Source organism: Petaurus breviceps, unplaced genomic scaffold, assembly GCF_028583685.1.
Source record: "Petaurus breviceps papuanus isolate PSGF00001 unplaced genomic scaffold, PetGlider_PUasm1.0 90881, whole genome shotgun sequence".
NCBI classification, from domain to species: domain Eukaryota; kingdom Metazoa; phylum Chordata; class Mammalia; order Diprotodontia; family Petauridae; genus Petaurus; species Petaurus breviceps.
Genome location: NW_027187369.1, coordinates 7051226 through 7079121, shown reverse-complemented (window position 1 = coordinate 7079121; position 27896 = coordinate 7051226). Strand labels below are relative to the sequence as shown.

General features: G+C 37.5%; 1 protein-coding gene across 1 annotated transcript in view; it reads left to right on the top strand.

The window, feature by feature from the left end:
- Positions 1–17045: 17045 nt before the first annotated feature.
- Positions 17046–27896, top strand: part of LOC138150566 (fibrous sheath-interacting protein 2-like) — a 30217-nt gene continuing 19366 nt past the window's right edge. The window contains exon 1 of the mRNA XM_069073992.1: positions 17046–26942. Coding sequence (XP_068930093.1) covers positions 17388–26942 — 9555 coding nt within the window. The 5' untranslated portion in view covers positions 17046–17387. The remainder of the gene's footprint in view (positions 26943–27896) is intronic.

Genomic DNA, 27896 nt, shown 5'->3' with positions numbered 1-27896 from the left:
TGTGTCTCCAGAAATATTTCAAGAATGTGAGTCTGAAGAGAGAGGTATTGAATATTACCGATATAAGCCAGTCTATGGCAATTTTCTTCCTGGGGGTGCTGAATCAGATGCATTTTTGGAAGACTCTGAACAAGCAGAGAAGGAGGAAGAGCCACCAGGTGATGAAGATAAGGATACTGTTAAGCAATGGGTTTTAGAAAAAACCTTAAAAAAGATTGAGGTGGAACTGAAAGAACCAGAGAAGTCACCCCTATTGCCAATCATACGAAATGTTTTAAATGAAATTTTCCAGAATGCTTTAGTTAATCAACTCAACGTACGTCCTCTCTCTCATTCCCATTTGTGTGGCATTTCTCACTCTGCAGGGCAACCTGTCACCAAAACATTCTTTCAATTCATGGATAAAACTATGGGCACTTTGGTGTCTGAAACAGATGTAACTATTGTTGCAAACGACGTTGTTAAGACTGTGTTTCAAAAGCTTTATTCTGCCGCCAGGACAGAAAGGAATACAAACAAAAGTAGGTACAAAACTATCACATTTTCAGCCAATGCTTCTTTTTGTGAACAAAGTAATCAAAGAAAGACATCTGTGTTTCCAACAGCACTGAATAGAGAATCACATCCGCTACATACTTCCTCCAGTGCTGAGAGACTGACTAAAGTCAGTGTAGTTGAAGATATTGTACAAACAGTCATAAGCAATTTGGAATCTTTTGCTACTTCTAAAGTCAAATCTCTCTTTTATCCTCCAGTTAGCCTTACCACCTCCAGGGCTTTACCTACACCCCAACAACCTCCTTCATTACGCAAAGAATTATTACCTGCAAAAGATGTCCATCCTCCCAACGAGGAAATTTCTTATCCCTCAATGGATCTTAGTAGACCAGAAAATATGACCTCAGCTTATCAGTTATCTGTCCCTAAACTAAATAAATATGCAACAGAAGTGGCTAGGAAAATCTTGCAAGGAATCAAGCAAGAGCTAAACAAAGAATTAGAAAATCCTGTAGTAACTCATAACATTGTCGTATCTGAAAATATTGCAAGTCAGGTTGTTAATACTGTTTTAGATATTGTATCTACCAAAGGCAAATCTGATAAACTGGAGAAAGATAATAGCTCAGATCTGCAAGAAGGCATTGTAGAAAAACTGTTTAATAAAACAGAATATCGAAAAGAACTTCAATTTCAAATACAAGGTATTATTGAAAGTATTTTAAGTGACATTTGTGGGAAAAAATTGGATCAGAATTATATCCCATTTTCCCCAGCCACTCTTCATGAGGATAACGTAGGAGCTAAAAATCCAGGAGGAAGCCCTGAAGTGGTAATTGAATGTAAAAATGACAGTAACCCAAAACTTTCAATTCCTAAATCAGATGTTATTATGATTGCTAATGATATGGTAAACATAGTGCTTCAGAACCTCAGTTCTGCTGTTATAGTTGGCAGAAATATAAAGGAGCCCATCTCGGAACATTTACCACTGAAGTCCCTTTGTGATATGATTCCAAAAACAGAAAGTGAGCCTCTTGCTCTTAGGGATATAACAGAAGGAAAAATAGGAAGCAGTCTTTCTGATGTAGGAAAGAAAAAGACCAATGTTGTAAGGGTGAAATCTCCTCATGATGATGATGAGCAAATGCCAGTAGCAAAGACAGATGATGCCAGTCAATCTCTTTTTGACCGATGTGAAGAAAATGCTGATTATATTACTAAAAACATTCTGAATAGATTAGAATCTTTTGCCACAGAAAGAGTAGACGCTTTAATTAGCATTGATTCACAGACTAAAGACAAATTCTTTGTTGTCACTGAACTTTCCAGTCACCTACAGGATGAAGGTCACTTTCTTGCACCAGGCCAAGTCCAGGCAAATATGAAGGCCTTGAAATTAACTACAACCAAAGCTCTTCTTGGCCAGAATCTCAGAGATACTTCACTAGCCAGTTACAAAGAAAATACTGCATCTGCAAGTCACCTGTCACAAACCAATCTTAGGGAGTATGCTGACACAATTGCTAGTACTGTATTAACAATTATTAAAAATGATTTAGACATAGAGATGCAAAAGATGTCTTCTTACCCAAATAATGCTTCATTTCGAGAAAATATCATAGCAACTGAAATGGTAAACAACCTATTAAAGATATTTGGTGATAAAAGAGCTTTAAGAGAAGGGTCATCTTTATCAAAGCTCCAAATAGCTCTGCAAAATGAAGTGCTATTGGAAGAAAGCCATGATAAAAACACTGGAATATCTCTTCTTTCAAAATACCCATTGAAACAAAGCTCATTGGGTTCTGAAAATGCAAGTCAGAGAAGAGTTTTGGAGGAAATATTTATGAGAAATGGTGAGTACAGACAGGAAAAAACTGCCCCAATATTCAGCGCAGTTGAAGATGTTTTAAATAAGGTGAATCAGCGAATAACAGAAGATATGAGCCATTTACCTCCTTTTAATGGACTCTCTCACCTTATATCTGAATCAAAAATGAAAACATCAAATGGGGCTCCCAAAAAATCTTTTCAATCCAATATTAGTATTGTAGCAAATGACATAGTTGATGGTGTATTTGGTAAAATGTACTCTGTTGTTGTGACATCCATATATGAGAATGGTGAAACAGAGAGAGAAGTGACTGCAACTGGCAATAAAGATATATTGGTGGCAAAAACACCATGTTTCAGTGTATCTAAATTGTCAGAAAAAAGGAGTGAACCTTCTCAGGCCTTAATGCCTCAAACTTATCCTCATTCGAGTGTTAAAAATATATTGTTGGAAGATACTTTATTGCACTGTTCTCCATTGAGAGTGGGTGAAGATTTGGTGCAAATGGTTCTTAATAAGATCATATCTTTTGCTTCCTTGAACCTAGAAGAATACTCTTCCCCTGATGTTCCATCTGATGGTGTCCCATCTTCCCAGCAACACATGGCTAAAACCAGCCCCAAACCAGGTCTTAGGAGCAATTTAAAAACAAGCTTGAAACTCAGCTCAGTGCAGAAATGTAAGGCAAAATCCCAGGCAATATCTGGTAATTCTAAGGGGAAAGGGAAGGCCAAAATACCCATAGAAGAAAAAATTCCATTGAGAGGAAGTCGTTCCAAGTCTCTCCTCAGCTTTTCACATGCCTTATCGACAGGAGATGCCAAAACCTCCCCCATGCAAGCAAAATTGCCTATATATGAGCTAAAAAACTATGCCAAATATATAGTGAGTAACATCCTAGAAACCATTGTAAATGAATTCCAACGGGTGAAATGCAGTAAAATGATGATTGATATAAGTTTGCCACATTCTGACCAAATTGCAGCAGCAAGTGAACTAGTTAATACAGTTTTGCAAGGATTGTATTCCTCTGATTCAAATAGCTTCACTTATCAGATTAAATCTGCACACTTGGAAGATGTCAAATTTTCAGAAAGGAAGTTAGGTACAGAGTCTTTTTCCAAACCTCAGGCCTATTTTTTCTTAGAGAATGTTTCTTCACAGCTAGAACAAATTTTTCCTAAAGAAGGTATTTTTAAGAAAATGTTTGATAAATGGCAAACAGAGTCAAATGACATGGAAAATGAAAAATATAAGCTACTAATGTTTGCCGAAAATGTCTTGAGTGAAATCTTAATGAAAGTGAAAGAGTTAGAATGTTCTGTTTCCCTCCTAAAGATGCCCCCTATTGAAGCTTGTGAAAGTATTTTCTGTAATAATTTTAAAAGAACACCTGCTAGTGTTGATGATTGCAAAGCACAAATTAATTTGTTTGGCAGAGAAATTGTTGAAATTCTGTTTGAAAAATTACAATTGTGTTTTTTGACTGAGATGACCATTCTTGATAATCAGGAAACTCTAGCAAGAAAAAAAGAGCAGATTAATAATTGGACTAAATATTTTTCCCCAACTGGACAGCTCTTTAGCAATGTACCTTCCTATAGTACAAAACTGAAGGATCGGATCTCTTTGAATTCTAATAGCAGAATTGCTATAGAGATTGTTGAGAATGTGTTACATACCTTGGAAGCATTTGTAGATTTGCAATTTAAGCATATCTCTAAATATGAATTTTCTGAAATTATGAAAATACCTATTGAAAATTTTTATCCTGCCCAGCAGAGACCACTTAATAGGAGAATATTGCCAAAATTACAACCACTGAATGATTTTCCTGATGAATCAAAGTTAAGTAGTATTATCACAAAGGAAAAGACACAAAAAACACTTTTTCAGGTTCATTCATTCCATTCACAACTGCGTACTTATGCAATTAATACTGTTAGTGGCATGCTAAGTATAATTAAGTGCAAGCTAGACAAAGAAATCGGCCAAGTGGAACAATCTCCAATTACTATCTTAGAAGAAAACATGGTAGCAAGTGAAATCATTAGTAACTTAATGGATCAGTGTGTTCATTTCAATGATTCTATGTTTGAAAATATACCTAAGGAAAGTCCAGTTCGAGGAGCTGAAAATACTTACACTGTTCACCAAGTTGAAGTGGCAGCTAGCATGAAAATGTCCAATAGCAAGTTAAAAGAAGTCACTGTTCGGGAAAGCATTCCACCTTTTCAAGTGCCGGGTACAGTGATTTTTTCAGAGAAAGAATTAGGAAAATATAATAGGAATTCATCTAATCTTAGCTCATATGTCAGATACTCTGCAGGAGACATTTCTAGATCTTCAGGCACAGTGGTCATGCCTGAATCAGAACCAGGACCAAGCTCTGGTAGAAGAGAAGGACAAAATAAATCCTCAAGGAGACACAATTTTAACTATTTTGAACAAGATTCCATGAGACAAGAGAGTTCTCTTCCAGAAGGAAGTGTCTTACAAAAACTGTTCAAGAAAAACAGTGAATCTGTGGTATTGAAAGAAATTATACCATTTAGGGACCTAGAAGGGAATGAGGACGAACCAAGAACATTTCACTGTGAGCAACTAAAACCAAATATTAAGCCAAAGAATATCCATACGACTGTTAGTCCACTAAAAATATGTCTTGCTGCTGAAAATATTGTCAACACTGTTCTGTCTTGCTATGGCCTGGAGACCCAGGCACATACAACAGGGAGCAACATAGAGACAATCAAACCATTTTTCATATCAAAGTCACAATCATTATCCACTATTTCTTTACAATCTATGGACCAGGACGAGAGTGGTGATTTGCTTAGAACATGGGAAAAAAGAGTCCAATCTGCCAATGAAAAAGAATTTAAAAGCCATGAAAATTCACTACTTCGTGGAATTGAAGATTATACTTTACTTGAAAAGTGGGAAAACAAAACATTTCCAAGGGCAGATAAAATGGAAACTTTGAAAACATCTGAAGTCATTACTTTTGCTGATTATGAACTGGGTCCATCTGAAATCAGCCAGATAGCAAGACATGTCACCATGTCTGTGGTCACACATTTCAAGAATCTCCAAAGTAGAGGTAAGTTATCATTTAATTTCAACAAACTAACTAAAGAACTATAACCACATTAGGAAAAAATAGCTAACAATCAGCTTTAAAAAATACTTATCAAGCACTTAGTATGTCCTAGGCATTACGCTAAATGCTGGCAATAAAAAAGAGGAAGGTGGCAAAAGCAACTCCTGCCCCCAAGGAGGTCACATCTTAGTATGTAAATAGTCAGGTACATACATGTACAACTAGGTATAGAGGAGAGGTAAGATAAGCCTAAGAGAGGAAGGTTCTAGCAGCATGTTTTGTGTGTAAGACCAGTGTAACTGGTAATGAACAAGACCGAAGAAGATAAGACAGTGGGAGTTAAATCGCAGAGGCAATCTGTTGGAAAAGATGTAAGGGAATGGGATCAAGGGTCTTTGTAGAGAAGTTAGTCTTATCAAAGAGAACTGGCATCTCTGCATCCAAGACTGGAATGAAAGAGATAGAGGGAAAGCTGTCTAAGTGATATGAAATAAAGATGAAGAGAGAAGATAGAGCTCTCAAAGAATGGCCTATTTTTTCACTTAAGTATAAGGTGAGGTCCTCAGCTGAGATGGTAGGCAAGGGGTACCACTGGGAGACTTGAGAAATGAGAAACTTTATAACAGCTGCTGTGGATTGTGAACTGGGAGAAAAAAAGGACTACCTTGCTATAGTAAGGGCCTAGTTGAAATTAGATAACAAATTTGTAGCATATAATAGGTATTATAATTAGATAATATAAATTTTGTGTAATCAGCATAATTTCATTATTTCCTCCAGCTCCATTCAGCAGCACATAAATATCAAGGAAGGAGGTAGATAGTAAAAATAATCTGGGCTTGGGGTTTGGCGAGGCATGATTAGCAACAGGAGATTCAAAGTGTAGTGTAGAGTTGAATCGGTCCACTAATGGGTTAGGATAGGAAAGGGAGGAGAGTGTAGCCAGTGTAGGGGTAAGCCTGGAAAAGAACTGGAGGGTGGAGGGATTGGAGGTCATGATGAGGACAAAGAACAAGATTAGGGATCCTGAGGCATAGGAAAGATGGAATGATAAAAGATTGTGATCAGATAGAGGAATTTCAGGATTCATGAACTTGGAAGTGGAACATTTGTGGGTGATGGCAATAGTTTACTTAATGTGTCACCTCCCGTTCACAGTCTACGATCTAGCCTAATAGACCTACTGGCTGTTTCCCAAATTTAGAACTTTATCTTTCACCTCTAGACTCCTACACAGGCTGTCAACCATTCCTAGAATGCACTCCCTCATCACTTCCATCTCTTAGAATCAATTTCTAGCTTCCTTTAAGGGTTCAGTTCATATACCATCTCCTATAGGAAGCTTTTCTTGATCTCCTTATTGTTAGTACTCCCTCCTTACTCCCAAAATTACTATGTATATGTATTTATTTAAATGTTGTATTCTCCCGCCTACCCTCCAGTAGACATAAGCTCCTTGTATCCAGGGATTATTTTTCATTTTGTCTTTGTATTCCCATTGTCTAGCACAATGCCTTTGCATGTAATTGGTGCCCAAGACATACTTGTTGTAATGGTCTGGATTGGTGTTGCTTATCTTGTCTAATCCCCTGTGTATTTTTCTGTTTTTAACCAATACAAAATAGTTTTAATGATTACTGCTTGAGTTTAAGCGATTGAGATTTGGTAACCCATGCCCACTTTTCCCCACTTTTCTTCATTACTTCCCTTGAGATTCTAGACTTTTTCTTCCTTCCAATGAATTTTATCATTTTGTCTAATTCTATGATAAAATCAGTAATTTGGTTGGTTTAGTGCCAAATCTGTAAAATAATTCAGTTAGTATCATTTTAAAATTATTTTATATTTTTATTATATTGTCCAAACATGAAAATCTAATATCTCTCCATTTATCTTCCTTTATTTCTTTAACAAGTGTTTTATAGTTGTATTTGCATAAATCCTAAATGTCTTGGTAAGCAAACACTCAGTGTATGCATTTTGTAGATATTTTCAGTGGATTTTTTTCCTAGCATTTTCTCCCAATTTTTGTTAGTACCATGTAGAAATGCTAATGATTTTTACAGATTTTGTAACCTACTTCACTGAAGCTATTAATTATTTTGATTAGTTTCTTCACTGATTCTCTGGGGTTTTCTATGTAAATTAATATATCATCCGAAAATAAGGTTAATTTTTGCCTCCTTTTTGCTGACATTTTTACTTTTCCTTTCTCCATCTTGTCATATTCGTGTAGCTAGCATTTCTAGAACAATGCCCAAGACAATAGGGAAATAGGGCAACCTTGATTTGATAACCTTGTATTTATTGAGAAAGCTGGAAGTACTTCTTCATTTCAAGTAATACTAGTCCATGGTTTAAGATAAATGCTTTTGGTCATATCTTTTACAGGCCCTTCCATACCTATATGTGTTGTGTTTTGAAGATTTCTTCTTTCACATGCATCCCTTTCACTCCCTTCCCATAGCCATCACCCTAATTACCTCTCACCAGAAATACTTCAATAGCCTGCCGGTTGGTCTTCCTGCCTCATCTCTCCACACCCTATCTTCCACACAGTTGCCAAAGTTATTTTCCTAAAGCACAGGCCAGACATAACACTCCTCTACTCAACAAACTCTGTTGGCTTCCTGTTACTTCTAGGACCAAATATAAAATCCTTTGTTTGGCATTTAAAGCTATTCACAACCTGGTCCAGTGGAACACCATTCCAGTATTATTGTATGTTACACTCTTCATATCCCACTCATCTATCTTTGCTGGCCCATTTGCTATTCCTCCACTTCCTGGCCCTGTACCTTTCTTTGTGCTGGCAATTCCCCTTGCCTGGAATGTTTTCCCTCCTTATCACCACCTCTTAAAATCCCTGCTTCCTTTAGGACTCAACTTAAGTGCCACCTCTTCCAGGAGGACTTTCCTGGTCCCTCTAGCCATGCTTTCCCTCCAAGGCTACCTTTCATGTGTTCTATATTTATCTCCTGTATACCAATTTATCTATTATGTTATCACTTGCATTAGAATGTAAGATCTTCGAGGGCAGAGATGATATTTCCTTTTTCTCTGTATCCTCTACACTTAGCACAAGACCTGGCACATAGAAATTTTTAATAACTGCTTGTTGAATAGTTGTACATTATGATATAATTCTTCTTTTGAGGATTGCTTTAGCTGCATACAAAAAATTCATGTGTTGTCTCGTAATCCTCTTTAATAGTTATTTATTGTTCATATGATGTTATTACCCACTTGTTATTCAGAATGTTGGTACTTAATCTCTACTTAGACCTTATCTTTTGCTTATGTCCCCATATTAATTGCTATTTTATTGTGTTATGATCTATAAAGAATGTGTTTATATTTCTACCTTTTCATATTTATTTATAATTTCCTTATACATGATCAGTTGTAAGCATACTAAATGATGATGTGAAATATCATATTATTTAATATTCTCATTCAAAGGATAACAAAAGTCTTTCAAATCTATTTTCTAACAAGCCTGTTCAGCAGTTTTCCCCTTTCTTTTTCTTTTTTTTTTTTTTGCTTTTTGGAAGGGGTAAGGCAGGGCAATTGGGGTTGAGTGACTTGCCCAAGGTCACACAGCTAGTAAGTGTTAAGTGTCTGAGGTTGGATTTTAACTCAGGTCCTCCTGACTCCAGGGCCGGTGTTCTATCCACTGCACCACCTAGCTGCCCCTGTTTTTCTTCCTGAAAACTTATCCAGCTCAGAAAGAGGAACACTATCTGACGGTCGTATTACTATCTATTTTTTGCCATTTAAGTCAGCTTTTCCTTTAAGTATTTATATACTATTGTACTTGTTGCATTTTTTCCCAAAAAACTGCTGCCTTTTTGTTCTAGTCTTTCATTTTTACTCTGCCTTTATGTTTTTAATGTGTTTCTTATATGTGGCAAATTGTGAAGTTTTGTATTCTTCCATTTTCTTTCATTTTTATTAGGAAATTTAAACCACTTGTATTTGTTTATTATTGGTAAGCTTTTGTTTTCTGCCACTTAATCCTTTTACATTGATTCTCTCCACTCTTTTTGTACTTCTTTTAAGTTCATAATTAAGCTGTGAGATTAGTTTTGCGTAGAGTAAATTGATTCTAGTCTTTTCCTACAGATTCCTCTCACTTTCTTCCCATTACTCTGACCCATCTTAAGGTCCTCAAATTTATTTTCATTATATTCTTTTCTTTAAAAAAATTTTTCCAACAGCAAAAATCTACCTTCTTTCCCACACACACACACACACACACACACACACACACACACACACATTGAAAAAGAAAGAAAAAAGCCTGTTAACAAATAAGCAAAACAAATTTCTTTATTAGCCAGGTCCAAAACAAAAAATTGTCTCATTTTGCATTCTGAATCTTTCACCTCTCTAAAGGGAGGTGAGTGGCATATTTCATCTTAGTCCTCTGAAATCATGGTTGGTCATTACATTGACAAGAGTTCCTACTTCTTTCAAAGTTGTTTGCACTTAGCCTATTGTTGTCATTACATAAATTGTTCCCCTGAGTCTGCTCATTTCACTTTGCATCAGATCACATAAGTCTTCCCAGGTTTCTCTGAAAACACCCCCTCTATCATTTTTTACAACACAATGTTATTGCATCAAATTTTATACTGTAAGTTGTTCCATTATTCCCCAGTTGATGGGTACTCTTCAGTTTCCAATTCTTCGCCACCTTAAAAAGAGCTATGAATATTTTTGTACATTAATATTTAAAGTTTGTTTTGCTTAGGAATAATCTTATCCCTTCATCTTTTATTGTTGTTTACTCATTTTCAGTCATGTCTGACTCTTTGTGACCCTATTTGGGATTTTCTTGGCAAAGATATGGGAGTGGCTTGACATTTCCTTCTTCAGCTCATTTTACAGATGAGGAAACTGAGGCAAACAGGGTTAAGTGACTTGCCCAGGGTCACACAGCTAGTACATGTCTGAGACTAGATTTGAACTCAGGTCTTCCTAACTCTAGAGCCAGCACTCTACCCACTGTACTACCTAACTGCCCTTATCCTTTAATCTACCTTCCCTCTAATTCTCTTCTCTTCTTTCCCTCCTATTTCCTTGTTGAGTGAAAGGTATTTCTGTACCCAACTGTATATGTTTATGTGTATGTAATCTTCCATCCTTTGACCAGTTAAGAAACGTGAGGTTCAAGTGTCAGCTTCTCTTACCACCCCTTTTTCCTTGTTTGTATGGGCTTCTACTTGCTCATATTGATTATGTGAGATACATGTCCCTAACCTTCCTCTCCCTTTCCACCCCATTGTATTTACTTTTCTCCTTCCCTTTTCATTCTTCTTTTTTAAAAATAATCGATGTCTTTATTTACTTTTAGCTTACAACATTCAGTTTTATAATCTCTCAAGTTTCAAATTTTCTCCTCCCCCTCCCTCCCATAGCAGCATGCAATCAAATATAGGTTCTACAAATACCTTCACATTGAACATGAGTCATGTTGTAAAGGATTATAACCACTGGCTGAACAATGAAAAAGAAGGGATAAAAACAAAACGAAACAAAACACAAATGAGAGAGAGCAAATAGTTTTCTTCAATCTGCAGATCTGTAGTTTTTTCTCTGGTTGTGGATATTCCTTTCCATCATGAATCTTTTGTAGTTGTCTTCTAACCTTGTATTGCTGAGAGGAGCCTAGTCTATCAAAGTTAGTCATCACACATACAATGTGTCTGTAATTGTGTACAAAATTCTCCTGGTTCTGCTCTCCTCACTCAGCATCAGTTTATATCAGCCTCTCCAAGTTATTATGAAATCCGTCTGTTACTCATTTCTTATAGCATTATAGTATAATAGTATCGTATAGTATATCTTATAGTATTCCATTACATTCATATACCACAACTTGTTTAGCCATTCCCCAATTGATGAGCATCTCCTTGACTTCCAATTCTTTGCCACCACAAAAAGAGCTACTATAAATATTTTTGTGCATATGGGTCTTCTTCCCACTTCTGTGATTTCTTTGGGATACAGCCCCAGAAGTGGTATTGCTGGGTCAAAGGGTATGTGCTTATTTATAGCCCTTTGGGCATAGTTCCAAATTGCTCTCCAGAGTGGTTGGATTAGTTCACAACTCCACCAGCAATGCATTAGTGTTCCAATTTTTCCATATCCTCTCCAGCATTTATCATTTTCCTGTTTTGTCATCTTAGCCAATCTGACCGGTGAGATGTGGTACCTCAGAGTTGTTTTGATTTGCATTTCTCCTTTTCATTCTTCTAAGATCAGAAAGACTAATAAGACCAATCCTAAGTCCTCTGTCTAAATTAGACTCACTCTGTGATCCCTGATGACAGTCAGATTGGTCACATGTATCATCTCCCCAAATGCAAGCAATTTACGCTTGTTTAGTCCCTTATGGTTGTTTGTCTATGTTTACCTTTTTTGTGTTTCTCTTAACTCATGTGTTCATACTTCAGAGTATATACCTTGCCATCAGGAATCCTTGGAAGTTCCCTATTTCATAAAAGGCATATTTTTCCCTTGTAAGGTTATATTCAATTTGCTGGATAAGTTATTCTTAGCTATAAGGCTACATCTTTTGTCTTCTGGAATATTGTAATCCAAGTTCTCTACTACTTTGTTAAATCATGTGTGATCCTGTGACTCCCAAATACTTTTATTCTTTCTTTTTTTTGCTTTTTTTTGAGGGGCAATTGGGGTTAAGCGACTTGCCCAAGGTCACATAGCTAGTTTTTGTGTTAAGTGTCTGAAGCTGTATTTGAACTTAGGTCCTCCTGACTCCAGGGCCGGTGCTCTATTCACTGCACTACCTAGACGCCCCTTACTCTTTCTTTTTAGCTGATTTTATAGTATTTTTTCTTTGACCTTTTTAGCTTTGGGTTATAACATTTTGAGGAGTTTTCATTTGGGGGTTTATTTCAGGAGGTGACCAGTGGATTCTTTCTATTTACACTTTGCTCTCTGGCTCTAAGACATCTGGGCAGTTTTGTCTTAAGATTTCTTGAAATGGTCCAGGGTGGTGGGCCCAAGATGGGGGAAACTCCCCCAAGACTCAGGGACTCCCCTGAGCTCTCCACAAAACTCCTCCAAACAACTTTAATGCCTCAAAACAAATTCTGGAGCAGCAGAACCCATCAGAGGATGAGATGAAACAATTTTCCAACCCAAGACAATCTAGAAGTTCAGCAGGAAAGATCTGTTGCACTGGGGTGAGAATGGAGTGCAGTCCAGCACAAGTCTCACTCCAGCAAATAAACAGTAGTCCTTGGGAGCAACTGAATCAGAAGCAGTAGGGCAGTTTCCAGAACTCTCAACCCACAGATGGTAAAGGGATCAGACAACTGGATAGAAGGAGATTACAGGTCCCTTTGCTGGCACCAGGGGCAGGACTCTGTTGCATTGACCATACTTGGATCTGGGTCATGATCCTGATTCTTTGGCACAGGGTGTGGAGAAGCACTAGCATACCAGAGCTTGTAGCTGCAGGAGAGCTAGGACCCTACTCCCAGCTCCAGGGCAGAAAAGAACACTTATGGTAACTCACAGACCAGAGAACAGGTCAGGAAAATAGTAGACACCTCTGCTTAGATCATACCACCTTTGAAGAACCAAAAACTTACAGGTTCCCAGAATTATCTCTGAAAACCACTATACAAAAAACCCAAAGTTTGAGAAGTGCTGCCTCCACTTCTGAAACAGAATGCCACTTTAGGAAAGAGTTAAAAGTCAAGAAATAGGCTGGAAAATTAGTAAACAACAGAAAAAACCTGACTAGAGAAAGCTACTGTGGTGACAGGGAGTATCAAAAAACAAACTCAGAAAAAGACAACAAAGTCAAAACTTCTATATCTAAAGCCTCAAGAAAAAAATATGAATTGGCCTCAAGCCATGGAAGAGATCAAAAAGAATTTTAAAAATCAAATAAGAGAGGTAGAGGAAAAATTGGGAAGAGAAATGAGAATGATGCTAGAAAATCATGAAAGAGTCCAATAACTTGGTAAAGGAGGCACAAAAAAATATTGAAAAAAATAATACCTTAAAAACACAGAATAGGCCAGATAGAGCACAAAATGGAGCACAAAAATCTAAGGAAGAGAATTGCCTTGTAAAGCAGAATTGGCCAAATGGGAAGATACACAAAAATTCACCAGAGGAGAACTCCTTAAAAATATTTCTTAAAATATTACATATAGGCTTTTTTGGGTCATGCCTTGCAAATTGTACTATGATTCCTACATTTTTTTCCCCTTAATCTATTTTGGGATGAGTTGGTTTTGCTGTGCAATACCTTATTTTTCTTTTATTTTTTTCAATCTTTTAACTTTTTAAAAATATTTCTTATTGTCTTCTATGTAGCCCATTCTAATTTCCAGGGAGTTTTTCTTGGGAAGGTTTTGTACCTCATGTGCCAAGGTGTTAATTCACTTTCTAATTCTTCTTCCTTAGCATTTCTTTTCTCATTATTTTTTCCAATTTTTACAGGAATCTAGTTGACTCTGCCCAAACTGTATTTTTCTCTGAGATTTTGCATGTAGATGTTTTGGAGCCATTCTTTTCTTTTAGATTTGTGTCTTGAGCATCCCTATCTCCATAATAGCTTTTTATAGTGGGATTATTTTTTTCATTCTTCCAGGCCTATTTCATGATTTGTTAGGGACAGGGTCTACAAACTTCTGAAGGGAATGTTTGGCTGGTCCTACAGTTGCTTTCTTAGGGTATAGAACATCTGCATGTTTTCAGTGCTCTGAAATATTTGCAGGGCAAAGTTTGATTGCCCCCCACCCCCACTGTGAACTCTGCAAGTTCTGATGTGGATTCTTGTCAGAGCAATAGGCCTGTGGACTTGTCCTTGTTTGGAAGTTTCAGTAGACTGCTGCTGGACTCAGTCACTATCAGCTAGCTGAAAAGTTCTGCTGGTTCAGTGACAGAACTGTAGGCTCTCCTTTGGTCTGAGATTCCTGTCCTGATTATTTCACTGAAGTCTTCAGATTAGGCTGGATTGATATTTAACTGATATTTAACTGCCTTCCTAGGGTCTAAGCCACACATCTGCTTCTTGCTTCAGAATTTAATCCTTTCTTGGTACACAGCCTGGGGCCTCTTACCACTCCTCACTCTAGGCACAAATCCCCTCTTCAGTCTTCCCTGGATCTATGACCAATATTACCATATTGGGTAGTGAGCAACAAAGCTGCCAGATGGTACCTGTTCCTACACCATGCACAAGTTTAAGTCCCTACTGGATTCAGGACCTCTTTTTGCCCTGGTGCAAAGTCTTTACCTGTGTTGGAGTGCTCTGCATCACATTACTGGTCAGGCCTTGTCTCCAGTATCCTTGTCTGTCAGCCTACACTGACCTGGGCTGGAAAAATTACTTACTGTGATTTTTTTCTTTGATGTTCCAAGAAGGATTCTGTATGACACACTTTCTATTTATTTGGAATTTTTTTCTAAGGGGTGGAGGCAAGCTTGCTGCACTTCTTCCTGCTACTCTATCATCTTGGTTTGGCTCCTTCTTTTTTAAAAAATATTTTTTAATTAGCTAAGACAGATGGCTTCCCACCCTCATCTCATACCCTACCTCCAATTGAGAACATAAGAAAAACAAAACCTATGACAAATGTGTATAGTAAATCAAAACAAATTTCCAAATTGGCCATGTCCAAAAAATATCTGTCTCATTCTGTACTCTGTGCCTTCGCCTCTCTTTCAGAAGGTAGGTAGATGCTTCATCATTAGTCTTCTGGAATTCTGGTTAGTCTTTACACTGATAAGTGTTCAGCACAATAGTATTCCATCACATTTATATGCCATAACTTGTTCATACATTCACCAATATATAGGTGTTCCTTCAGATTCCTGTTCTTTGCCACCTTAAAGAGATTCATAAATATGAGTGTTGTGTATCCTTAGAGTTTGTTTTGCTTAGGGTTAATACGTCTCTTAATCTACCTTCCTTCTAATTCTCCATTCTCCTCTTTCCCTCCTATTTCTTTTTTTGACTCAATTTTTTTAATGTCAAATTCTCTTCCCTTCTCCCCTACCCCCCCACCCATTGAGAAGAAAAATAAAAACCATTATAAATATGTTATAGATATGCAAAAAATCACTAATTAGCCATGTTACAAGAAAAAAATCAAGAAATAGAAGAAAATGTGCTTTAATCTTCACTCTAAGCCCATTGATTCTCTTTCTGGAGGTATGTTCATGAGTCCTTTGGAATTGTGATTGGTCATTGTGTTGATCAGAGTTACTAAGTCTTTCAGAGTTGATTACCTTTACAATACTGTTATTACTATTATAGATTGTTCTTCTGGTTCTGCTCACTTCACTCTGTATCAGCTCATAGAAGTCTTCCTAGTTTTTTCTGAAACCATTCCTTACATCACTTCTTACAGTATAATAGTATTCCATCACATTCATATACCATAACTTCTTCAACCATTCCCCAATTGATAGGCATTCTCTCAGTTTCCAATTCTTTGCCACCACAAAAAGAGCTGCTATAAATATTTTTGTGCATATGGGCCATTTTCCTCTTTCTTTGATCTCTTTGGGGTATAGACCTAGTAATAGTATCTGTGGATCAAAACTGTATATCTTGCATGTACACTTTAATAGCTTTTGGTTTCCCTCCAATTTCCTTATTGAGTGAAAGCTATTTTTGTACCCACCTGTTTGCATCTGTGTATTCTTCCTCCTTCTGACCAGCTCAGATTAGGTTCCAGTGTCAACCACTCCCCTCCATCCCCTGCTCCTTGTTTGTATAGATATTCATTTGTGCACTTTGATTGTGTGAAATCATTTTCCCTAACCTTCCTATGGTCCCCTCCAGCTTATCATCATGCATTTATTTAGTACCTACTATGTGCTACGCACCATGCTAAGCAATGAGGGCATAAAGATCCTGTGATATCTAAGGGTCTTCCTTGCCAGCTCCAAATTCTATGATTTTATTCTACCCAAGAGGTCCATATTAAACCTTACCACTTATATTCTGTAGGTGAAAAAACTTGAGGCACTAAGCAGTTATATTCTACTCTATAACTGGAGATCATAGAATGTCAGATCTGGAAGATGGACCAGACTTAGGTTCAAATCCTGCCTCTGATGCTTACTATCTGGGCAGTTTGCTTACTCTGCCTGGGTATGAACTTTCTCCTCTGTAAAATTAAGAGATTAGACTAGGTGGCTTCTGAAATCCCATCTAGTTTTAGATCAAGGATCCAATGTATGACCCTAGGCAAGTCACTTCAGTAGTCCCAGAGCCTCAGTCTCCTTCTCTGTAAAGTGAAGGAGTTGGCCTTTTGGTCTCTGAGATCCCTATCAACTCTAGATTCTATGATCCTCTGATCTATAAGGTCTCTTCTGGCCCTAACATTTCCATGATAGCTAGTGATTTAGTGTCCATAGGTACTTGTGAACAGTACCAATACTTGAATTACAGAAATTTTTTATTTCTACTAGCCTTTTTGATTACCCTCTCAGCTAAAAGATAAAAAGGTACAACAATAGAGGGGGAAGCAGGAGGTAAGAAGAGAAATGGAAAATGGAAGAAAACTCATTCATCTCTTTGCTAACATTTAAGTTTTTTTAATAATATACAGTAAACTGTTCATATGTTTAAAAAAAACAATATTTTTGAATGTTACACAATTTCCTGGCTACATGCTAAAAATCACAATGCTTTCTGTTTAAGGTTCCTGTGGTGAAAAGGTACCTGTTGTTTCTTCACTATCAAGAAAAAAACTAGATCCAAAGAGGCCTCTGAGAAGTAGGCAAACTGAATCTTCTTTAAATGATTTTTGTGAATATCTCACTGACTCTGTTATTTTCCATATAATTTCAAGTGTTTCAGATGGTACCGAAGATAGCAGAGCAAAGCTGAAATACCTTGGAAATAAAATTTCAGCATTTGAGAAATTCATTTCAGTTAATTCTGAAATGTTAGGAACCCAAGGATCCAAGAATAGATCAATTCTCATTGATGACATTGCTTTCAGTGTTTTTGAAATTATTATTCAAATCCTATCTAATGGTAACATTTTAAAGGAAGATGTTACTGAGCATGATGTTTCACTGCAAACAAAATACATTTATTCTCCAGATATTGCTACCATAGACATTGATGATCTCTTTCAAGATCTCCTATCAGGAGTGACTCATGTGCTGACAAAAGAAATAGGAATTAATAACCAATGTAATACTAAAGGGAAATCCACTCCCATGTTTAAAAGTCAGAGTGTTCCTATTTCCCGGAAAACTAGACCCATAGAAAGAGAGGTAAGCCAAAGAAGCTGGGACCCATCACTTACTCAAAGAACAGATCAACTTGTCCAGAAAAATAATATCAGTTCTGTGGCATCTAAATTAGACAGTCTACTAAGGAGCCTAAAAAGTCATGAATCTAAAGAAATGGTGAATAAAATTTTTAATATTGTCTTAGATTTATTTTTGCCAGATGAATGCCAAAGTGGGGTTTTGGACTCTGTCAAAGCATCAACAAGACATTTTTTTGACTCTTCAGAGAAACAGCCTAATAACCTAGGCTTATCTCCCAAATCCATATTCCTCCTCAATGTTGTGTGTGAGAAACTTATAAGAACACTTTTGGAAAAATGTACAACCACAGATAAACTGACAGGTAGCCCTATTTCTGAGGAATTGTCTACTGCAGAACAGCAGCTTTTTAATGTAATCCAAAGTGTAGATGAGGAAGGTTATAGAGAGGGAAAAGTGAGCCTGGAGCAAGCTGAGCCATTTCAAGCAGAAGACTACGTGTCAGACTTTGTGTTGCAACAGCTGGCTGAAAGTGAGCAAGAGTTGCTTTCCTCAGAATCAATGCTGAGTGTAATTTCCCATGGCTTGGTAAAATCCCTGATGGAAAAGCTGTCAAACAGCATACAGGCAGCCCCCCCTAAACCCCAATATGCCAATAAGCTTTTAAAGTACAATGCAAGGGAAAGATTGTCCAATGCCCAAGAGGCACCACCAGCAAAAGGCCTCATGCGATCCAGGGACAAATTCACATCAGAGAGTCATCTTCAAATAATCGGCTCCAAAATTAGACCACCCTTTAAGCAGTTTTCTGATTCCTCTATGAAAAAACTGGGGAGGAAAGAATTAAAAATTAAAACAGTTCCCAAAATGCTGCAATCAGGCCAACTCAGTACAGGTGTTTACTCAGCCACATTTTTGGAGGACATTATTTCTGACCTGTTTTCTTCTATTTATACTTCATTGTATGACCGAGATGAAAATGTCACAGAGGAGCAGCTCAGTGAGATGAATACATTAATTATCAATTCCGTGGTGAATGCATTTAATAAGGCTCAAGTCTCTGTGCTCCGGAATGCTGAAGAAAGGTTGTGTTTTCCACCTGTACAGAAAGAAGCTGTGACCAAAATTGTTGACTCCGTTTATAATGAAGTTTTGCAGGAATATGAATCAAAAATGACTTACATTAATGAGAACGATGCAGCTGATGACCTCAACTTATTAGCTGAGCGGACAACCAATGCCGTGCTGGCTGAGATTTTAGACTACCAACTTCCATCATGCTTTGTGGAAAGACTCACTCCTGAATCATACTACCCCCTCAAAGTTGAAAATGTCCTTGAGAAGCTTCAAGAGAACTTGAGGGAGTTCAGTTCCCAAATTCAGCAGCCTTCAGCAGGATATACTACCATGTTGCCTCACTCATTTTTAGAGGATGTTATTAGAAAGCTGTTATCACAGATCATCCCTCCATCATCTAGTGATGTTTGGTCTATGGAAAAGAAATATTTAATGAGCTCAGACTTTAATGAAATGTCTGCTTGCATAATTAACAAGGTTATGTCAGCCATTTCTAAACACAAAATTTGGCTCACCAAATATGATCATCAATATTTATATTCAGAAAGAAATCTCCAAACGATGGTTGACTCAGTATACAATAATATTTTGCAAATCTCAGGATCTCACTCATCAATACAGAAAAGTATAACAAGCCAAAGTCCTGTCATTGTTGACAGAATAGCCAGTTTTATTATTCAAGAGATTACTGAAAGTCATCTTCAGCCCTTTTTGTTTGGGGACAGTTCCTCTCAATCAACAGCTGCCACTGACAAAGTGTCCACCATGGTTAAGAATATTCTCAATGAAGTGACAGGGCTGCAAAGACCCCCTACAGCATCCTCTCTAAGCATGGGGGTTTACCCTGCTGAATTTGTGGAAGAAATTGTCGCTAGACTCTTATCAAAAATCTTCAGCCCAAAAGTGAAAACTAGAGCAGAACTAAACAATGTGACACACAAAATTGTAGATTCCATAAATGCTCACTTTGACCGAGCCAAAGTCCGAGTGGTACGCCATGATGAAGCACAGCCTTTTCCACCTCTGAATATCGATATTGTGGATGAATTGGTAGACTCTGTCTACTGTAATGTCCTGAAACAGCATGGACTAGATCCTACAGGTGAGCAAGAAGAACCAATGAGGACTGACATTTTTGTTGAAAATCTTACCAGTTTAATTGTAGCAGCAATTTCTGATTATCTTCTTCATCCCCTTTTTTCTGGAGAGCTCTCTGCTTCTTCATATTCTGCTTTGACAGCAGAAAACATTGTGCAAGAAGTCCTAAGTGGAATCAGCAAAACTAGCAAACAAAGCCAGAGCCTGTCTCCATATAATACCTTACTGCCTTACACTTTCTTAGAAGACATGATAAGAGTGCTCCTATCTCGAATCTTTCCTGCAGCTTCTGGGGTGGTTCCATATCAAGAAGATCTAAAAGATACATCTGGAGTTAATTTCAATGAAGTTGCTTCAAAGCTAATCAGCGATATCCGCAAGAAAATTTCAAAGCACGAAATTCGATTTTCCAAAGATGCAGAAGAACCACAATATATTTATTCAGAAAATGATGTCCAAAATCTTGTTGACTCTGTTTTCAAAAACATCTTGCAAAACTCTGGCTCTCAAGAAGCAATAGAACAAGAGATAGCAAGTAATGACAATGCTTTCATTGATCGAGTAGCTGGTTTTATCATTAGAAATATTTGTCAGCAACACCTTCAGCCATTTGTGTCCAGAAAGACATTTCCTCCACCTCCAATGTACCATGTTGGTGGGCGAAGGCAGTTGTTACAGTTTTATGCTGGTGTTTATTCTGCAACATTTTTGGGAGAAGTAGTCTCTGGGGTTTTATCCAAAATCTTTTACAAGGTAGTGGGTGTTGCATATGCCAAAATAATAAGAGAACCTGAAAGTGAATTGGAGGAGACAGCTATTCAACTCATAAATTCAGTAGCACAGGAGTTTGAAAAAGCAGAAGTAAGAATTCTAGGAAATGCTGAAGAGGAATTAGGTTTGCCACCAGTAGATAGGGATGTCATCATTAAGATAATCGACACAGCTTTCAACAAAGTTTTGCAAGAATATGACTCAAACCTAACACTTGAAAAAGATTTTTTTAATGACACAAAGACCTTGGCAGAAAGGATAGCCAAAATCATTCTGGCAGAAATCTTTGATTTTCAGCTCCAACCAGACTTGGTCGCAAGGCTACCATTCAAATCTCTGTCAAATCTCGATGCTGATGTTTTGCTTAAGAAAGTTCAGTTTGAAATTAACCAACCAAAATCTCAGAGACAGACTTCGACAATATATACAACTATGTTATCACATACTCATCTGGAAAAGATAGTCACCCAGCTTTTATCACAGATGTCCTCACACTCCAGCACAGAAGATACAGTTACTTCAAAGCCTGATTTAAATAAAACTGTTGTGAAATTGATCAGTGAAATCATGGCCATCATTTCCAAACATGCTATCTGGATTACAAAGCATGGAAATGAAAAACAAAGTATGATTTCAGAAACAGATATTGAGAATATGGTGGAATCCATTTATGCTGACATTTCACGTTCAAATCTCTACCAGTCTCTTACAAAAGATAAAAAAGACATAAGTAATATACCTGTTTCCAAAATAGCAAGCTTCATAATCAAAGAAATTTTTAACCATCATCTTCAGTCATTTTTATCTCAAGAGCAAACCCTTTCTCAATCTACAGCTGACTTAACTAGGAAAGAGACTTACAAAGATGTAGAAATTGACCCCAAAGAATTGTCTCTCATTATTAACTCAGCTATATTTTTGGAGGAAGTAATTTCTGAGCTTTTATGCAAAATCCTTTATGCATTCTCACATAATTTCATCTCATCTGAGGATCCAAAGTCTAAAGCCAAAGTTACTGACATTGTTACAAAATTAGTACAATCAATTGTGCTCGAGTTTGCGGCATCTCAGATTTTGGTTGCTGCAAATTTTGATGAAAATCTGTGTTTTTCTGAAGGGTATAAAGAAATGGTTAGTAAGATAGTCAACTTAATTTATGAAAAAATAACAGATGACTATAAATCTCTGGATCTCCTTTATACAGACATAGAACATGACACTAATAATTTTGGACGGAAAATATATAATTTACTTTTGGGAGAAATTTATGATTATCAAGTACAGGGATTAATTTCTGGGACATTATCTTTGTCCACCTATTCTTCACTTAGAGCCAAGAACATTATTCGAAATGTGTTAAATGTTATTTGTAAAGAAAGCCATTGTTTGCCATCTTTCATTACTGTGTTACCTCGTTCTCTTTTGGAAGATATGGTTTCCAAACTTTTAGGTCATATTTTTCCTTCTTCTGAAGCTAGGGTTCAAATAAAAGAACAAGAGGCACCACCTGATGATTTTATGTCTGCAGCTTCGAGACTGACTGATGCTATTATAGCTGAAATTTCTGAACACGAAATTAGACTGACCACTGCAGAGGAGAATGCCTCACATATGAATCTGGAAACTATTGAAAGCATAGTCGACTCAATTTGCAAAAATATTTTTAAGAAAGCTGAATTCCAAGCTGAAGTCCAGAAAGAGGAGAGTGAGAAGGGAGGCACATTCCTCACCAAAATAGCTGGCTTCATTATGAAAGAAATTGTAGATCATCATCTCCAGCCATTCTTACATGAGGATGACTCTGATTCTGGTGAAGCTTCTGATAAACAGTCTGTTGTTGATGTTCTTGAGCAAGAAAAAGACCAACCATGCATACCCCAGCCTTCCCTCTACTCAGCAACATTTTTAGAAGATGTTATTTTTGATCTTGTTAGAAAATTGTACCCTATCCCAAAAACTCCTGAGTATGATGAAGACGAAAGCACAACAGAGACCAACCTTGTGGGCATGGCTATCAAATTAGTAAATTCTCTAATAGGTGAATTTCGAAAAAGTGACATTAAGGTTCTCCCCAATGCTGAAGAATTGTTTTCTTTTCCACCAGTAGATAAAGAAACTATTGATAAAGTGTCTGGTTCTGTGTATGATGAGGTTGTTAAAAAATTTAGATCTGAGGATACTCATCATGATGAAGAAGAAAGCAATATTTGTATTGAAATGATAACCAACATAGCAAAGAAGGCAATCTCAGGTTTCAAGGTTAAGCCTCTTTTTTCCGGAGACTGGTTTTCCCCTTTCTTTTCATTTCTAGAACCGGATAACATCACCCAAAGAGTCCAGTATCTGCCACCAAAGATTTCATTTGATAAAGATATAGGGGATGCTCCTATCAAAGATTCTTCACTAAAAGATTCCATTGCAGTTGTAAATCTAGCTAGAAATATAAAAGATGAAACAGATCTGGGCACAATAAGTGCAAAGAAGTGTGAAGAGAAGGTTGAAACTATACCTAGAAACGATGACCAGGATTCAATGTTCATTTCTTTAGCTAGTACAATGAAAACTAAAATGTGTGCCCTGGAATCTGCAGACTGGGATATAACTGACACAATGGAAAGTGAGAAAAAGACGAGTAAGAGCCCAACTAGCAAAGATGAAGACAAGGATTCAATAAAATTCATTTCTGTAGCCACAGGTACTAAAAGTAATATAAAACCTCACCAGGACCATGGTTGGAAAACATCAGATCAAAAGAGTGATGAGAGTTCAGCCAAAGAAGACAAAGTGGATGAGTACAAGGAAGAGTCAATAAAAGTCTTTGCAGTTATGAAAAGCAGAAAGGGGATCCCAGAACCAGATTTCAAGAGAACACCTAAGAAAAGCAGTATAAAGAAGAAAGAACACCATTTGGCTGCTGAAAACGATGAGGAGCCAATACGATGCATTTCTCCCGTACAAAGTAAGAAAACACCAGAACCAGTTTTGAAATCACCAAGTAGTAAAAAGTTTGAAGAAAAGAAAAAAGACATTTCAGTTGGGACAGATGATGATGAAGTGGCATTTAAGCTCACTCCTGCAGTCACTGCAGTGAAAAGTGCTTTACACGATCCAAATTTCAAACCATCCTTTAAAAGCAAGAAAGAGAGTTGTGTTCAAACAGATATTGAAAATGACTTAATAGTGTATTATGAAAATTTTGACAAAGTGGATGCGAATATTTATGGTAATGTTTTAGAAATGTCTACTCAGACATCACTGGATGATGCCCGGTACACGAATGTTATTCCTATCCAAACAGCACATGCTGAGAATCTTGGCCAACCTTCATCAGTGGCTTCATTGCAACCAGTTCACCAGGATGTTCCTGACAAAGGCAAAGAGGTGAAGAAACACCCTCCTGTTGATACCAAAACATCATCCTCTTCACCTGAAATGAAATCGGGTATTTTTTCAGCTAGGTTTTTAGAAGATGTTGTCACTGAGATTGTAAACAAACTGATCTTTTCTTCTTCACCAGAAACTTGTGAAGAGTGTAAAAAAGTTCAGGATGACGTAAATCAGACTGAGCTCTATGAAACAGCAATGAAACTGATTGATTCCTTATTAAAAGAGTTTTCTGAAGCCCGAATTAGGGTGTTTAGACCCACTGAAGAAAAGCAACCTTTGCCCCAGGAATCTCAAGTATTGATTGAGGAGAAAGTGCCAGACGAGCATAGTTCTTTTACATGGGAAGGACCAACTGTCCAGAGAACACCCTCACCGCCTAAAATGCCACCTGTGCCCCAAAAAATCTTGGTTGATAGGGGATCATGTACAGACACACAACATTACATTGATAATATGCCACCGGTGGATAAAACATTGGTCAGTAAGGTCGTACACTCCTCTCTCTGTAATGTTTTGCATGAATACAGATCTCAAGACTCAATTTGCAAAGACATCAATGATAGTGATAAGTTAGCCAAAAGATTAGCTGGTGCTGTAATAGAAGAAATGTTTCAGCATCAGCTCAGCCTACTACTACAGGATGAATTTCCCACTGAAGTGTGCATCCCTCTGGAATCTAAGGATGTTGTTACAAAAGTACAAAGAGTCGCCAAAAAACACACCAAAGAATGTCAAACTTCCTCACCATATACCATCATGCTGCCTCATGAATTCTTGGAAGAGATGATTTCATCCCTTCTAGCCAAAATTTTCCCATCAGGAACTGAAAAAGGTCTAGATTCAGAAGGTGACAGTCTTTTTACCGAACTGAACTTCATTCAAATGAAATTAGTCAGCAGGGTTATGACAGAGATATCAAAAGATGAAGATATGATAATACAATATGTTGAGTGCTTACACCCCAATGACAATGAAGTAATTCAGGTAGTGGTTCAGTCTGTTTACAGTAATCTTTTGCCACAGTTTGGCTCTCAAGAGGTTATACAGAATTGTGCAACAAGTGGATGCAGAATGCTTTCTGAAAGCATAGCTGACCTAGTTATACGAGAGGTTGCTGGCAATCAGCTGCAGACATACTTTTCTGGAGAGTTAACACCCCACCAATGTGCCGAAGTTGACAATGTTGTTGAAAATATTCTTAAAGATATCTCCAAGAGCCCAGCAAGTCTTCCAGCTAAACAAACCTATGATCATAAATTGCCTTTGAACATCCTAGAAGAAATTGCTGTACAGTTTTTATCCCGACTTTTGTCTGTGTTCCCTATGATAGAGAGGGAAAGAACTAAGGCTTTGGAGGCTGAATTGGAAAAAATTACTAACAAAATAATAACATCACTGAAAGAGTTTATATCGACAAGTCCAATTAAAGTTGTACAGCAGCCTGATGAACCTCCCACATTGCCTAAAGAAGATAACAAGGCTATTGAAAAAGTAGTTGATAATGTTTATGATAGTGTTTTAAAACACTCTGGCTCTCACACTTCTATATATAAAGATTTGCTAGGGAAGAGCAATGTTCTAGCTGATATAATAGCCTTCTTAATGGTCAAGGAAATTTCCAACCCCGAATTTCGGTCTCATGTGGAAAAAATCCCTTGTGAGGAAAAACGTTCTCTGGGAGAAAGAATCCCTCTTGAGAAAAAAATTTCTGGGGAAGAAAAAATCCCCCATGAAGAAAAATTCTCTCCAGAAGAAAGAATCCCTCGGGAGGAAAAATTCTTTCAGGAGGAAAGAATCCCTCGGGAGGAAAAATTCTCTCATAAGGAAAGAGTCCCTCTTGGGGAAAAATTGTCTCATGAGGAAAGGATGTCTTGGGGGGAAAGGTTCCATCGTGAACAAAGAATCTTTTCTCGTGAGGAAAGAATCACTAATGAAGAACAAATCTTTTCCTCTCATGAGGAAAAATTACCTTGTGAGAAAGACACATCAGGTCCTCAGCTGGCACTAGAAGCTGTCAAAATTATGGAAAAAGTCCTTAAAATTCTTGATGACATTAAGTCACGGAAGAAGCCTTCAACCCCCAAAACTCCAGTGTTGAATGCCTCCTTTTTGGAGGAAACATTGGCATTATTTCTAGCAAAAATAGTCAAGTTGCCCTGTGTTGCAACCAAAGAGGCAAAAAGCTTATCCAAACCTGAACTGAATAAAATTGCATCTCAACTGACAAAATCAGTGGCTGCTGAAATTTCTAAAAGTAACATTAGTCTTGTGGCTGCTGACCCTGAAGTGCAATTCATGAACCCAGAAAATATTGAAATGATTTCTCAGGTTGTTGATTCAGTTTATAGTAATGTTTTGCGACAATCTGGAACCCAAGAGGAATTCTTTCATGATGTAAAAAGTATGAATGGATTTTTCCCCAAAAAAGTAGCTAGTTTAATAATCAGTGAGATTTCTCATTGTCCCCCAGAATCTGTTAGTTCCCATAGTTCATCCACTGATGTCTTCAGTGACCTGGATGTTGACCGAATTGTTGAAAAAGCCAGTGAGCATGCCACAAAAATGGGCTCTGTGCTATCAAGAGAAGAGAATATTGAGGGAGATGACCTGCAAGTTAAAATTGTCCCTCACCTTGGAAATAAGCCGATCAGAATAGATCCAGCCATCGTTTCTCAACACTTGGCAGTAATTTCACTCAAAACTCAGCCACTGGAAAAACTGAAGAAGCAGTGTTTGTCAAGAACTGGACACAGTCTAGCAGAGCTAAGAAGAGCTTCAATAAGTGGGAAGAGCTACTCCTCAGAAACGGCTGACATAGAATCAAGGAAAAAGGAAAGACGGATCTCTTTGGATAAAACAGGACGGTTGAATGCAAGGCCCTTTGAGGTAAGCAAAAAAAGCAATGGCCAAAAAAAAATATGAGCAGACATTGCCACTGCTATTGCTTTTGTTTGTAAATTACAGTTGACTATGTAACTTGGCACGGTCAGAGAATGAGGTGTTTAGGTAACCACATATTCTGCTTAAGCCAGAATTACTACAACCAAGTGTGATGCTGAAGTAACAAACTTGGCTTCCAGAAACCTTGTGTGAGGCTCACTCTTATTACTTTAGCATCAAACCATGTACAGTGTGGCCTTCCACTTTTCAAAGAATGGAAACATTTCAATAAGATGTAACACTCAAGGGGCGGCCAGGTAGCACAGCGAGTAAGAGCACTGGCTCCAGTGTTGAGAAGACCTGGAGATCAAATCCCGGGCTCAGACACTTAGCACCCACCCAGAAACACCTGGCCGTGTAACCTTGAGCAAGTTACTTAACCCCAATTGCTTAGGGGCAGCCAGGTGGCTCAGTGAGTAAGAGCACTGGCTCCAGTGTCGGGATGACCTGGATCAAATCCGGTCTCAGATACTCAGCACCACACCCAGAAATAACTGGCCGTGTAACCTTGAGCAAGTTACTTAACCCCAATTGCTTTAAAAAAAAAAAAAGATTTCTGTTTCAGGAGCAAAGTAACAAGACTGGAAAAGTAAGTTAACCTCTCTGAATGTCAGTTTCTTCATCTATAAAATGGGACAGAATACCAACAGCACTTAACTCACAGGGTTATGATTATCAAATGCAATAATGTATTAAAACAATTTGAAACCTTAATGTGCAATAGAAATGCTAGTGATGATGATTATTACAAAAGATACTTAGGGCACCATTTATCTTAAAGCTAGCTCTTGCTGCTACAAAGTGGTACTAAGAGCCAGAATTACATTTTTAAGTAACTTAGAGGTTCATCATCAGCAAAAATCCATGAAAGTAGAACAAAATTAGGTGTTAGGAGCCTAG